We start from the raw sequence: 12,758 nt of genomic DNA on the forward strand, positions 1-12,758 counted from the left end.
AGAAGGTGGCGCAATCGATAGTTGATAGCTCAACGATGTGAGAGAGCCGCGGCCGGACCGGGGCTCGCGGAAGGTTTCCCAATCGGACCGAACCGGCCTAATGATGCTCCATAATTACTACGCCCATTAAGGGGTGAACCCACTAGAGTTAAGGGGTTTTGGGAAAAATTGTCGGGTTCTGGAAATTTCGTGCCTTTTTGTGTCGGATCATTTCCACCGTTTTCCACGAGAGACTTGCGTACGGCACGCGTGCCTCCCTTCAACCGTGACCCCCCGCCGGGGAGTGTGATCTCAATCGCTGGGTCTGTGTGTTGAGGAGGCCCAGGAAGTTATTTTTGTAACACAATCACAATCACACGGTCTCTGGCCAGAGCGAGAGAGCTTCTGGAATGTGTCATTTAATGGGGAAGGCATAATTTATGGTTGTTTCTATGCGCACACGAAGCATAAACCATAATCGAGAGACGTCACGTCGAGTTTTGAAACACACGGCACAGCCGGGGATTCGATCGGGACTCGAACACGATCGATTGGCGGCGAATCGAATAAATCATTCCAATTTCCAGGCGCTGTAACGCCAGCTCGATTCCGGACGATCGGTGGAAAAGTTGTTACGAAATTGGATTATTCATCCCCGCAGGCAGGCTGGCAGGCAGGTAACGCGGCAAGCACACCGACAGCAGGAAACTCCTCTCCCCGTCGTTGGATGCAATCCCGCCACAACGGAGCAAAACACGCTAATCGATTGCAGGCTATTTTCAGATCCGCTTTCCAGATCTGACTGCTAGCCGATGCCCGCCGCACACAACACAGCCGCCACCCATTAACCCAATTCGGGATGCACACTGCCGTCGGAGCTTCGTTAGATGGTTCCTTGCAGACGATGCACTTCCTGAGATGCGGACAGAGGTGCCTCTTTTCGAGAGCCTCATCGATCAATCTGTGGGCAGCCACACAGTTTGCCAACGATTGATGGCCCGGCCACGCCATTATGGTTGAGCGTCGAAAAAAGCGTCCTTATAATAATGGCGAAAGGCGAAGTTCCTAGTAACTGGCGACCTTCGCGCGCGGCTTCCGGATCCCGTTTCTTCCGGGAACATCCAACAACCCTGCCGCCGCCTTGTTTCTGCCAGAACTTAACGGTGTCACTGGTTGGCGGATTAAAATCATCTTCAGCGAAACGAAGCGAAAGGACACGCTCGTTGCGCAATACACACAGGGGCCACCAAGTGACGACGGCGGAAAATGGACCCCCAAGCCCCAGCCAGCTCTGGACACTTTTTAATTAAAAACTTTTTCCACTCCTGCACCTTCGAGGCACGTCCGTCCCCGCTGGTGACGACGCTGGTCGTCGGGATACTTACGTTTTCGTGCTTGAAGAAACAGAGCATCTTCAGCTCGCGAAACACGCGCTTCGAGGAAACGAGCGACTGGAACACGTTGGGCAGCTTCTTGAGTGCGACCCGGCGCCCATCGCGGGGATCGGTGACAGCCCTGCGGAGAGAGAGAAAAAAGGAAACCGGAAACCGGGTGGTTAGAAAAATTAGTGTAACCGAGGCGACGCGAATGGTGACGATGAAGAGCGTGGGGAGGCACCACTTTGGGTGAGTCCTTTTTTCCCACGACCGACCCGGTAATCGATACGGTACTAGAGACGGCGTTACTTGGAAGTAACTTAACCGAACCGCGGCCGGTTTCTCTCCTGCGGAATGTTTTTGAATGCCCAAAAGAAGTGTACGATAAGACCCAGCGAGGTATCTACGGAATTCTTTGCTACTAAAAATAGAACTCATCAAAGATGAGTTCTATATTACTGAAGAAAATTGACATCTCGTAAGGCTGTAAAAGCCTCAGGTCGCAACGTAAAATGACGATGCCCTAGGGTTTTCTTGAACATTTTCGCGTATCGTTTTTCGTATTGGTAATGATTGGATTATTTATCGAATCGTTCATCTCGAACCGTGTGGCCACTTAAAGTGCGGTTGACAGTTGACGTTGAAGGGCCAACCAGTCTTTTGCAGTAATGTGGACGGTTTACAATGGCTACCTCAAAGTTTATAGATAAAAGTTTTGGTCACTTGAACGCAAAGTGCTCTTACTCAGTGGAGGTTGATTTGCGAAAAACGGTTGTTGCGAAAACTATGTAACCGTGATCAGCAAACTGTCAAAGTTGGTCCCACCCACAACTGTGGCCAAATGTTGCAACGCAACCAAATTCCACTAACTTTGCGGGCGCGAGTTTTAAGAAATTCCAACGCAAATGAAGCAATGGCAATCAAATTGTTAATTGGATTGGAAGACACGGGCACTTGGTGGTGGCAGGCACGGCTTGTTAGTTGCGGCGTGTCGGCCAGAATTGACCATTCAGCGCATTCCATTGGCGACGTCGACGCGACGGGCACGACCGGTCAATCAGCAGCAGTGACTTAGAATGGGAGCACGCCAAATAGCTTCACGACATCAGCCCAGCCATTTGGACGAGATGGTTGGTGTGGGTCATTGAATGGGTCTCTTCCCAGCAGTCGCGTTGAGCAGAACAGTTGAATTGTCCTCGTTGGTTGGAATGTAAATTTCTTGGGTGCATTTTACTTATGCTCGCTGTTGAGCCCTCCCCGTCTTCTAATGGAGCTATCGTCGATCGGGCAGGGTCGACGGATTCTCTCACGGAACGGAGTGAAGAACTTGTCCGAATTAGTGTTATTGGAAGTTCTCCGAGTACCCCAACAACATTGCCATTTAGTTCCCTCTAAAGATGTGTGTGTTGCCTAACTCTAGCTACTCACTGTGTGCGCGTCGCGAACACGTGACACGGGAACGGGGCCGAAGTTTAATTCAATTCAAATCTTGATGCACGTCAGTGTCGTGCCCGTTACGGAGACGAGGGATGATGTATGCTCGGCGGCGGTGGCGGCAGCGACTCCGCGTCATCGTTGACGTCCACGAATCCCCACAGACATCGTCAACAGCGGCCGGATGTACCCGGCCCAACAGGAGAGAGCTGCTGACGGGCCGCTGACTCGGAAGGCCGCCGTCCCCACGAGGACTAAGCTCCTCTTCTGGACTATTACGCGCGCTGTTTCCTCACGGGGGAGGCGTGACGAAGCGGATAAGCTGCCAGTCAGTAGTCAGTCAGCGAGTGAACGAGCCTGGCAAGGCTGGAAGGACTACGTGAAGGATATTCGAATCACTTCAGCGGGATGGACGACCGCATACCGAAGAAGGTGAAGCTCAAAATAGAATCGGCTGGATCAGGGCCTTGGGCTGACTAACACACAGCCACCAGACCAGTACACCGGTCGTCCCGAGTGCCGTCCCTGACGGTGGCTAATTTCATTTACACCTTTAATTTTCCTACAAATAGCGCCCCGGTGGCGCTCGGGCGAAACTGGAGCGCGTCTGATGGCCAACAGTTTTCACCGAGCCAGGACCTTGGGGCCTTGCTTTCTGCGCCGTTCCCAACCGGAATCCGACCGAGAGAGAGAGGTTTATGCGACGAAACGATGTGGTTTCAAGCAGGGTTCTTCGAAGCCATTTCCGGTAGCTTTTCCGGTCGGTAGGAAATTAGAATAAACAGCGCCACTCTCGCACTTATTCTCGCTCTCTTATTTCGTCACGGCGCAATGATAAATGATGACGCAAATGGGTGTAATGAAATATTTTCCGTTCTCTTCTTCTTTTTTCTTCGTTGGCCGGTAATGCACGGAGGTCCTTAAATAGACGGACACAACGACCAAAGCACCAAAGTGGGGCGCCTTTTCTGATGAGTATCTAACATGACAACGGCCGACCGACGCGCTATATCGATACGTCGGAAAAGGCGGCTACTTTTAGCCACCGACGGCCGGGGTGTCGGACAACAAACATCATGTAACTGTCACCCCGCAGGACGCCTTCGAACGAAACGGAAAAAACGTTACTAAATAATAAATTCGATTGCCACCGTTGGAAATAGTCCCACCGGGAAAATGAGGCACATAAACATCGGCTCCACATGACGAATTTTAGCACCAGACACCGGACGATTGCGTGCCGCGTATGTGCGTATATGTTGTCCGCCATTGAAGGGCAGTGCTTAAACCCAGTCACTAAGGCTAAGAACTCTGGAATGGAGTAAGTACGACAAAGCTTCCCGAAGCTGGACAGATGGTAACATTTAAAGTGCACCAAAGCGGTGCGTAGTTGCACCTTAAACTCAAGGACAAGAAAAGATTAAAATATCTTTACCACAAAAATGACCTCACCAATTATCACCCCGCGGCAGCCTCGCGGTGGTTAGCTAGACACATGGTCCGGTGGATGGCCCGGCCCGGTAATTGATGGTCGAAGCTTCGCCCTCTTTACGCAACACATTCGCCAACGTGCTTCCCCAGCAGCATAACGGTGCCATAAACGTGACAACACCTATTACGCGCCACGTTGGGGACAATTAAAAACAAAAATAAAACCCCTTGGTCGAGAGCCTTCTTTGAAACGCTGCCGGACGGCCCGACGGACAAGGTCCCACCGCAAAAATGCCACACAGATTCCCACCACCAATCGTGTGGGGGCTCTGAAAAAGGATGCGTTCTCTCGGACACTGCTGAGGAATTCGAAGAGACGCCGTGGACCCCCGTTGGTGGTCGTTCGGCCATCGTCAGTTGCGAGCGCATAAAAAAGCTCTTTTAATCTCCTTAAGCTCCCTGTACCTGCTGCTGAGCGACCGAGGAATGCACCAGAAGTCGTCACCATAAAACAGCGCTCCCCGCGGGCAGCCCAACAACCCCGAACGATGCATCGTTTCGCACAGGAAACGGCACGGATGCCGCGGGGTCCGTACGTCGCCGGGGTTATGATCGAGCTAGATCCTGCTGTTACCCACCACTTTGATGTTGCGCTTTGCTTTGTGTGTTCCCGCCGCCGCCGGAGCAGTTCGGAGCCTCTCGGAAAGTGGGTGAAAAAAGTCGTACTTCAAAGATTCTTCAAAGAAAGCCACAAAAGCATCGAGAAGCAACCCCGTCGTCGACTCGCGACTCTCGTCGTGACGCGCGCACAAGTACGGCCAGAGAGGGGTATTAGAGTTTGTTTCATTCAAGCACTTCTTGGGCGTCGGGTGGAGTTTTTGTAAATAAAACACAAAATGACCAACTTTGGAAAGTTAATCGGAGGAAGAGCTGTGGATGCTGAGGCTAAGGATGAAGCGGCTGGAGCGCGCATTAGCGGTGTGATAATCGCGAAGAACACTTCAACAATCAGGCGTACGCGCGCGCGCGTCCGCGGCCCGAAGGATAAGTTTAAAACGGTACTTCACTGCGGGAAAGAAAAACGCGAACCAAAGACTTCTGGCTTCTGGCGTGGCGAAAAGTGAAGCAGGAAAAGTGATTGCGTTTTATTGGCCGGTCGCGGCTATTTTCGCTGGCAAGTTTGCAACGGAAAACGGGTTCAAACTTCACGACCGACTCACTGTTAAGGATAACTTGCAACAGCGCCGAACTTTCGCCTTCATTCTCCGGCCGCCCTCAAGACGATCTCTTGTTCGATGTTTGTCCAAAACAACATGACGTCACGTACCGACAAGGCAACCCCAACACAGCACCATTACATAATTATTACCATAACTGCAATACTTTCTTGAGTGTCATAACATTCGTTTCGTTTGATGTGGATAAAAACGTGGCAAATGCGCAAAAAATATCGGATCATTCGTAAAGTTTCTGGCTGCTGATCGCCATGGTTTGCTTTGATTTTAGTCGCTGCTGTTTGGGTAACAATATGGGAAGTACTACATAAAACTGTATATTTATTAAGGCACTTCAGCAGCGAAGAAAATGTCCAACAACTTCAGGAAGTGCTCGTTGAATAATAATTCGGTTGATCGATTTGAGGAATAAAATTATAAACGGAAGCCTCAGCCATTACTTTAAAGTGAAGTTTATGGTTTGGATGCTTTAAATCATCCGGTTATCTCGCACATCAGATCCTCAGCCTATCAGAAGTCAATAATTGGAAATGAAGGTTGTGATTGCATGCATGGAGAGCCTTAAAAAAGCTAACATCATAAAGTCCGATATTCGGAGGTCACCAAATAGTGGAATTGAATTTGATACAAGGAATTTTCATCAACCGAAAACATGGTATAGTGCGGCGACCGGCTATTGCCTTTAAAGGCAAAAACAAGATGGTATCTCTTAGTCAGAATGTGAAGATAATGGTCGATCGTGAAGTAGTTCTTAGAACTACTGTCAGCAAATGAATGAAGGAAATTGTCAATGAGACATTTCCTATGCTATCTAGCTTGTGTCCATCGTTATGGGTGGCAACTTGTAGGCTGTGTGTCCATTGTTACACGGATGGTAGCTTCGATAAGGTATTGTTTTTTAACATAATTCTGTTCAAATGAAACATTGGTGACCTTTTTTTATGAGACCACTAACAAGCTCAGGCCCCGCACAACATTCTGAACATTATGTTAAAAAATCACGGACACTTATTAAACGACCTAACGACAGGCATCCTTTTTTCAATTAAAAACCGTTTCAACGGTTAGACCAACATTTTGCTCGAGGCGAATGAACTGTGCCGCACTCTTCTCCGCAGCGAGCACGCAACATTCGCATAAAATCCACGCCCCACGCGCTAAACCGCAATTGAACGAGACCCATTTACCCAGCACGCCGCCCGGACCGAAACAATATTCCGATCCGTGCGTCATCGTCGAGGTCGGGGTCGTTAAGGAAGTCGATCCTGGCGCGAAGGCCGCCAAAGACAGGAAAGTTGTTGTTGGGGGCTGCCACCTACAACGGTGGCCGTGGAAATATCAGCGCCGTGCCCTTTGTGCTGATTGTCGTTGATTGCTGGAAATAGAATCATCACGACGCCGGGCGGCACATTCCGATAGCGGAAAGGGCACCAACCAGCGCCCAGCCCAGCAGCGGCAGAGCAGAAATCCTTCACCTTGGCGGAGGGACGACGCAACAAACATGTTTCGGACGTCGGACTATCGATCCTGGGGGCCGCTCCGTTGACGCAGGTTTTGCGCCTACATGACCGTCGTCGCGCCAGCAACAGCTGGCCCGCGAGCGCGAAAAAAGGGTTTCCCGAAAAATCACCGATCGCTGCCGACCGAAAAGCTCTTCGGTTGGGCCGCGCGCGTGTAATTAAATTCCTTGTGAGTGGCACCGACAGAAAGTGGTCACGAGCACCCCGTGTCAACAAATAAACTTTCGACAACGTGTCCATAAACGAGGATCCGGAAAGGAAGCGAATGACGGGCTGGCTAGCTGGCTGGCTGATGGAGAAGTTCCAGAGGCACCAAGTAGCCGGCGCTTAGCCTTTCGTGTTGCCAAACCGTGTTGTTGTGTTGTGTGGAGCATGTCCAAGGACAGGCCCTTCTAGGCCCGAAACGCGGAGAGACCTTCCCGTGGCGACGACATCGGTTCCGGAGGGTTTCACTCTTAAATTCATCCCAACGATTCTGGTTTCATCCCCAAAAACTTTAATTCGTCCCAACGGCAGGTTTTGAAGGATAGTTTATGACCCCACACCTGGTCGACGATTGGGCGAATGAGCAATATGGCGGGCGCTGGCAACATTGATATCCCCCAACGCAACTCATTTACCTAATATCTTCATCGCAACACAAAGAAGAGATTCCTTTCCATTGGGTCCAACACGCAAGGTCCACTGGTGGTGCTCTCCTCCATCGCAAGCGCGCACCGAACATCGCACCGGAAACAGGACCAGACTGTGTGCCGCCCGCCCGAAAGGACGACGACGCGCCACATAATAACAAAGTCGTGCCGGAGTCAAGGCAATTCAGTTGCCTTCGTGAGACACCAGACAATGCTAGCTTCCAGCTCAACGTCTCAACTACTTCAAGATATCAGCACGAATCGAGAGAGAGAGAGAGAGAGAGAGATGTAATGACACAGTGTGCAGCGCGCCTGTGGGGAAGAGTTCTTGGCCCTTCGATGGCCAAGACTGGCGGGTCTCAGAAGCTACAAACAGTATGTTCGATAAATAACGAGATTTCATTTTAAAGGAATATAAAATGTAGCGCCATCTATTAACTATTGACATTGTTAAAGGGTATGTTCTTCCTCTTTCAAATGCATTCAATTTGATGCAAATCAGATGACGGATTCAAAAGTTAGGTGCGTTAATGTGCCAGTATTAAATGTACGTTTATGTACGTGTGTTAAACATGGAACAAAGAGCCAATTTTATTTTTTTTAACTTGGTAAAACAGGTATTAAGACCTACAATTTGCTACAACAAGTTTATGGCGATGAGTGTAAGAGTTTGTGTGGTATTCAAATGATTTCAAGAGGACTCGTAGAGACTAGGAAGACGATGAAAAGACGTCCATAAGATGCTGCTGTTCTGTTCCGTCATTCGATTTGCTTGAAATGGGATGCGTTTGAAAGAGGAAAAGCATACCTTTCAAACCATTTTACTAACTAATAGATATGGCTACATTTTATATATTTTTAATTTAAAGCTCGTTATTTATCGCACATAGTAGTTAATCGAACAAATGCTCCGGTGGTTTGCAGTCCAGACAAAGTGCCGAGCCGCCTGCGCCCATGTCTACCTGCCTGAAGTCATTTGCCCATCACAACATCCCCCACTCCCACACGTGTCATTTCTCGTGACACTTTATGACTACCGATCGACAATCCGGACCACCCCGGCGTAGAACCGGGTCGCGGACAAAGGGCGGCGAAGAACACGTCCGCCCCACGCGGAACCATCCCGTGAAGGAGGTTCCGCTTCGCTATTTGCTTATGCGCACGAGAGGCTGGCCGATGAAGTAGTAGTGATGGCCTGAAAAGTGCTAGTGGCCCAGGGAATTGCTGTCGCAAAATTATGTCCGACAATGATTCACAATGATTTTGTCTCGGTGGCCGGTGGGACAAAGCTGGACACGGAAGGAGAGTGTCACGATGGCCAAGGTGAGAGCGTTGTCTAATGAATTGCCTCTTCCGGGAGTACTACGCGGCAGCCTTGGGACTGGTGCTGTTTACTCAAGACCATCACACCAAAAAACCTTGATCAGCGCATAAAGGAAAATCTTGTCCGCCTTTGTTGGCCACCCCCATCTTCTTAGGGACCATCACCACGGGCGCACACCGTCGTGCGTCATCGCCGGCGACTACGAAGACGACGCACGATTTCTTCGATGAAATTTTCACGGATTATCCGCCCGGCCGGTATGCAATAAAACCATCCCCGGAGGGTGGTGATGGGCTCCTCCCACGGGGGGGGCCATTTGCTTTCTTGCGTCTAAAAGAAACCACATCGGATGACTGTACGAAGTATGGCACCCGAAGGCCGAGAGGCCGTCGGCCGATGAATGTCCGGCCCGAAGGGCATCCTTTGGAACTTCCGGTGGGTGGGTTGGTTTTGGTCAGGGGTGGGGACCCTTTGTGCTGTAACTTAATCAGAGCAACCCCCCGAAGATAGGACTCGTCCAAGACAAAAGCTGACCATCACCACCAGCGCGACCTTGACGGGGAAGAGCACACGAAAAGCAAAAACCCAAGCCACGTGCGCTTCCGCAAGAGGCGCAAGAACTCGGTTTCGGTCGGGGAGCAGACCATAAACTAATCGGACGCGTTGTCCCACGGAAGTTGGGGCGGCCGAATTGAATTAGACAGCCCAGGGATCGTGGTGTCTGAGGAAGACAGTGGCGCCATCTGTCGCCGATGCCAACGTCGAATACGCTAAAGCGTTGATACACTCATTTACATTCGGACATTTGTGGGTGGGTCACCACCACCCAGCGGAAAATCAAGACATTTTTTAGTAAAAAAAAATCAATTTATCGCCCCAGCATGGCGCGGCACCCCCCGGGAGTACCCACGGGTAAATTTATATCTCTCGACCGGAGTGGACCGACGACCGGCCATGGAGCTCCGGCGGGCTGGCTGTGACGGCATTATCGACTTACAAGAAACACCGAACGTCAGTACGAGCGGAGTGACCAGACTCCGGACCAGCAGACCACCACCACACCACACCCTGCGTCCGTCCGCCTGCGAACCCCGGGTGCGGAAGAATTTGAATTGCAAATCGGTGTAAAATTTCAAAGAGCTTGCGATTTTCACGAAACCACACTCTCCGAGAGCGAACCGGAGACTCCGTACCACTTCTCGCGGCTCGCTGACTCGCCACTTTAGGGGAGAAGTGGTGGAGAACATTTCAACCTTCCTCCGTTTCGACCCAGCCAGCCAGCCAGCAAATGGCCCCCGGAGACCGAAACACGGAAAATCTTACTCCCGGGCGAGAATTATTCGAGCAATTAATTTTCGCTCGATTTTAATTTGCACACCACCACTACTACGCGGAGAGAAACTCTAAGTGTGACGGCGGAAATGGCCTCGCTTTTTAGGTCTCCACGTATTCACAGCCCCTCGGACCGGGCTGGAGGAAATCAACATTAATTATGATTTTTAATGCACTCGAAACAGACACCCGGAGTCCACCCGGAGAGGGAGCCGAACGAATCACACCCGAGAAATGTGAACCTCCTGGTTGACCGAAGAGGACTTCTCGGTCTCGCGAGCTACGACGTGTCTCGAGTGCCCAAGGCAACCCGGTGCGTGTGTGATTGATAAAACCGACCGCCAATCGATGCTTTTCGGATACGCGCGCCATAAACAATTAAGCAGCTCGTTTCAGCGGAAATCGCTTCTCGGCCCTCGGCTCGGCTGGTGCCGGCTATAAATAAACGATCGATCCCACCCGACGAAGCGCATCTTGCACAACGGATGCAACTTCTCTCGCTCTCTGTGTATAGCCAGAACCGATGACAGAATTATTGTTGCCCCACCAATAATTCGAGCAGTGCTCGGCTCGCGCGTGTTTACATAAGGCGCCCGAATCCCGGCGGCGACGGCCCGGCCCCAGCGGGATGATAGATTGCTGCTGGAAATCGAGTCGATGGTGGTTGCAATTGTTTCCGGGTTCACCTCCACCAGAACGGCGTCCCAGAAATGCCAAGTTTGGGAAAACATTAATTAAATTCCCCGGGCAGCCGGTGGAAGGATTTGGGGAGAGATTCAGGCATCCAACACCGATGGTGGAACAATATTTGACCGCCGCATTCGAGCTACGAATCCCGTGGTTCGTATCTTGGGCATAGTTTGATGCTTTTGTGAGCGGTGAAATCAATTACGCACCGACGGCGACGAGAAGACGGCACATGATCGACATAAAAACGCGCATTTCACTATCGACACTTTCGCACATATCGCGAGCATCGGCGGCCTCGGGACGCTCCACGGCTCTCGACAACGAAAGGCGTATCTCGGGCGGCTCGTTTTCATGTTTCTTTTTTTCTGACTGTGCGTGGAGCATGAAGCATCGTATGGTTGGCCTCGTGAAACATGAGTTCCACCACGGGATCGATCGAATCTCAGCTCCTATACATGAACAAAAAATACGAAGGTGAGTTGAAAAATATCCGACCTAATAATGAAGCAAGAAGATGATTGCCTCTTCACTTGACGAATATCTCTGTTCTCAAAGCGCAATTTTACGATCAGGGAATAACAAGAAGTTGCTTGGTAATAGATCTGATGAATAAGGTGAATAGTTAAGCAGTACAAACCGTCATTCGTAGATTTTCGTCACCACAACCACTGAGGAACGTGTTGATTTAAAATGTGAAAAACAGGAACCGAACGTTCATCGTCTCTTAAGGCCACGTTCAAATTGGACTGCCAACAAATTTCACAGCAGTAAATGATGGTAAAAAGTGCTCATACACAGAACCCAACTCACCCAACTTTTTTTTTTGGCTTAAACATAAGAGCTTTGAAAAACAAACAAAATATTTGTTGACTCTTCGATACTCAATCGATCGATTCACAAAATCACTGACATCTACTCAAACGATTGTTACACAACAACTGTGCGTCTACAAACTGACAGAAATTTTGGTGAGCTGAAAGTTAGCAACAAAATCCACTAGCTTTCATTTACTAGTGCCTTCTCCATGCTCAGGTCGGTAACATATCAGATCACCCTCGTACACAGCTACCTATAGATTACATCGTTTTTATTGTAACTCTTTGAATGAGGAAAGCATAAATGTCCGTGTTTAATTACAATTTCGATGAACAATTTATTAAGCGGAAAATCTTTTACGTTACCCGGGGACAGCGCAGTCTTGACGGGGACTCTCTGCCTTCGCCCGTGTGTGAATATTAATTGTAATTTCCCCGGCGAGTAGTGGATGATGATGGTTTCCGTAAACATATTTCAAGGATGTGTCACCGGAACGGTCGGTTCCTATGGCGCATTTCGCTCCATTTTACGCTCCCATCGCTCGGAGGAGGTGCTCCAATGGCCGGGGGACCTACCCGGCTGGGAGTCATGGTAATTCTGTGCCGGCGGCATGATGCAGCGATTTCGGGCAACTCGAAATGCGTTCACACCGCAAAAGTGCACAGCAAACAGCACCCGACGACGGTCGAGCACCGAAAGCTCTCTCAACCATCCCGGTCCCGTCCGTCCGCGGAAACCACATGTGCGCGACTCCCTGGTGTGACCTTGCGAGCCGAAGGAAAATTGCTACCGGGACCGGAGAGCGAGAGTTGAACCCGGGAACGAGAGAGAGCGATTGAGGCCCTCCACGGGAAACTATTTCATTTCGCCGATGGGACCATCGGGACACATCCTCTCCCCCGGTGTGGTGGCCAGCCCTGACCCCCCCGGGGGGCAAGATTTGGTACGGAGCGATCAACCGCACAACCGCCGATTGGCCGTGGGCGGCG

The 12,758-nt window shown here is 50.5% G+C and overlaps 1 protein-coding gene across 1 annotated transcript in view; it reads right to left on the reverse strand.

Moving 5' to 3' along the window:
- Positions 1-12,758, reverse strand: part of LOC128268791 (serine/threonine-protein kinase NLK) — a 75,464-nt gene that overhangs the window by 18,060 nt on the left and 44,646 nt on the right. The window contains exon 2 of the mRNA XM_053006010.1: positions 1,365-1,494. Within this exon, the coding sequence (XP_052861970.1) occupies positions 1,365-1,494 (130 nt within the window). The remainder of the gene's footprint in view (positions 1-1,364; positions 1,495-12,758) is intronic.

Source organism: Anopheles cruzii, chromosome 2 (assembly GCF_943734635.1).
Source record: "Anopheles cruzii chromosome 2, idAnoCruzAS_RS32_06, whole genome shotgun sequence".
Lineage (NCBI taxonomy): Eukaryota > Metazoa > Arthropoda > Insecta > Diptera > Culicidae > Anopheles > Anopheles cruzii.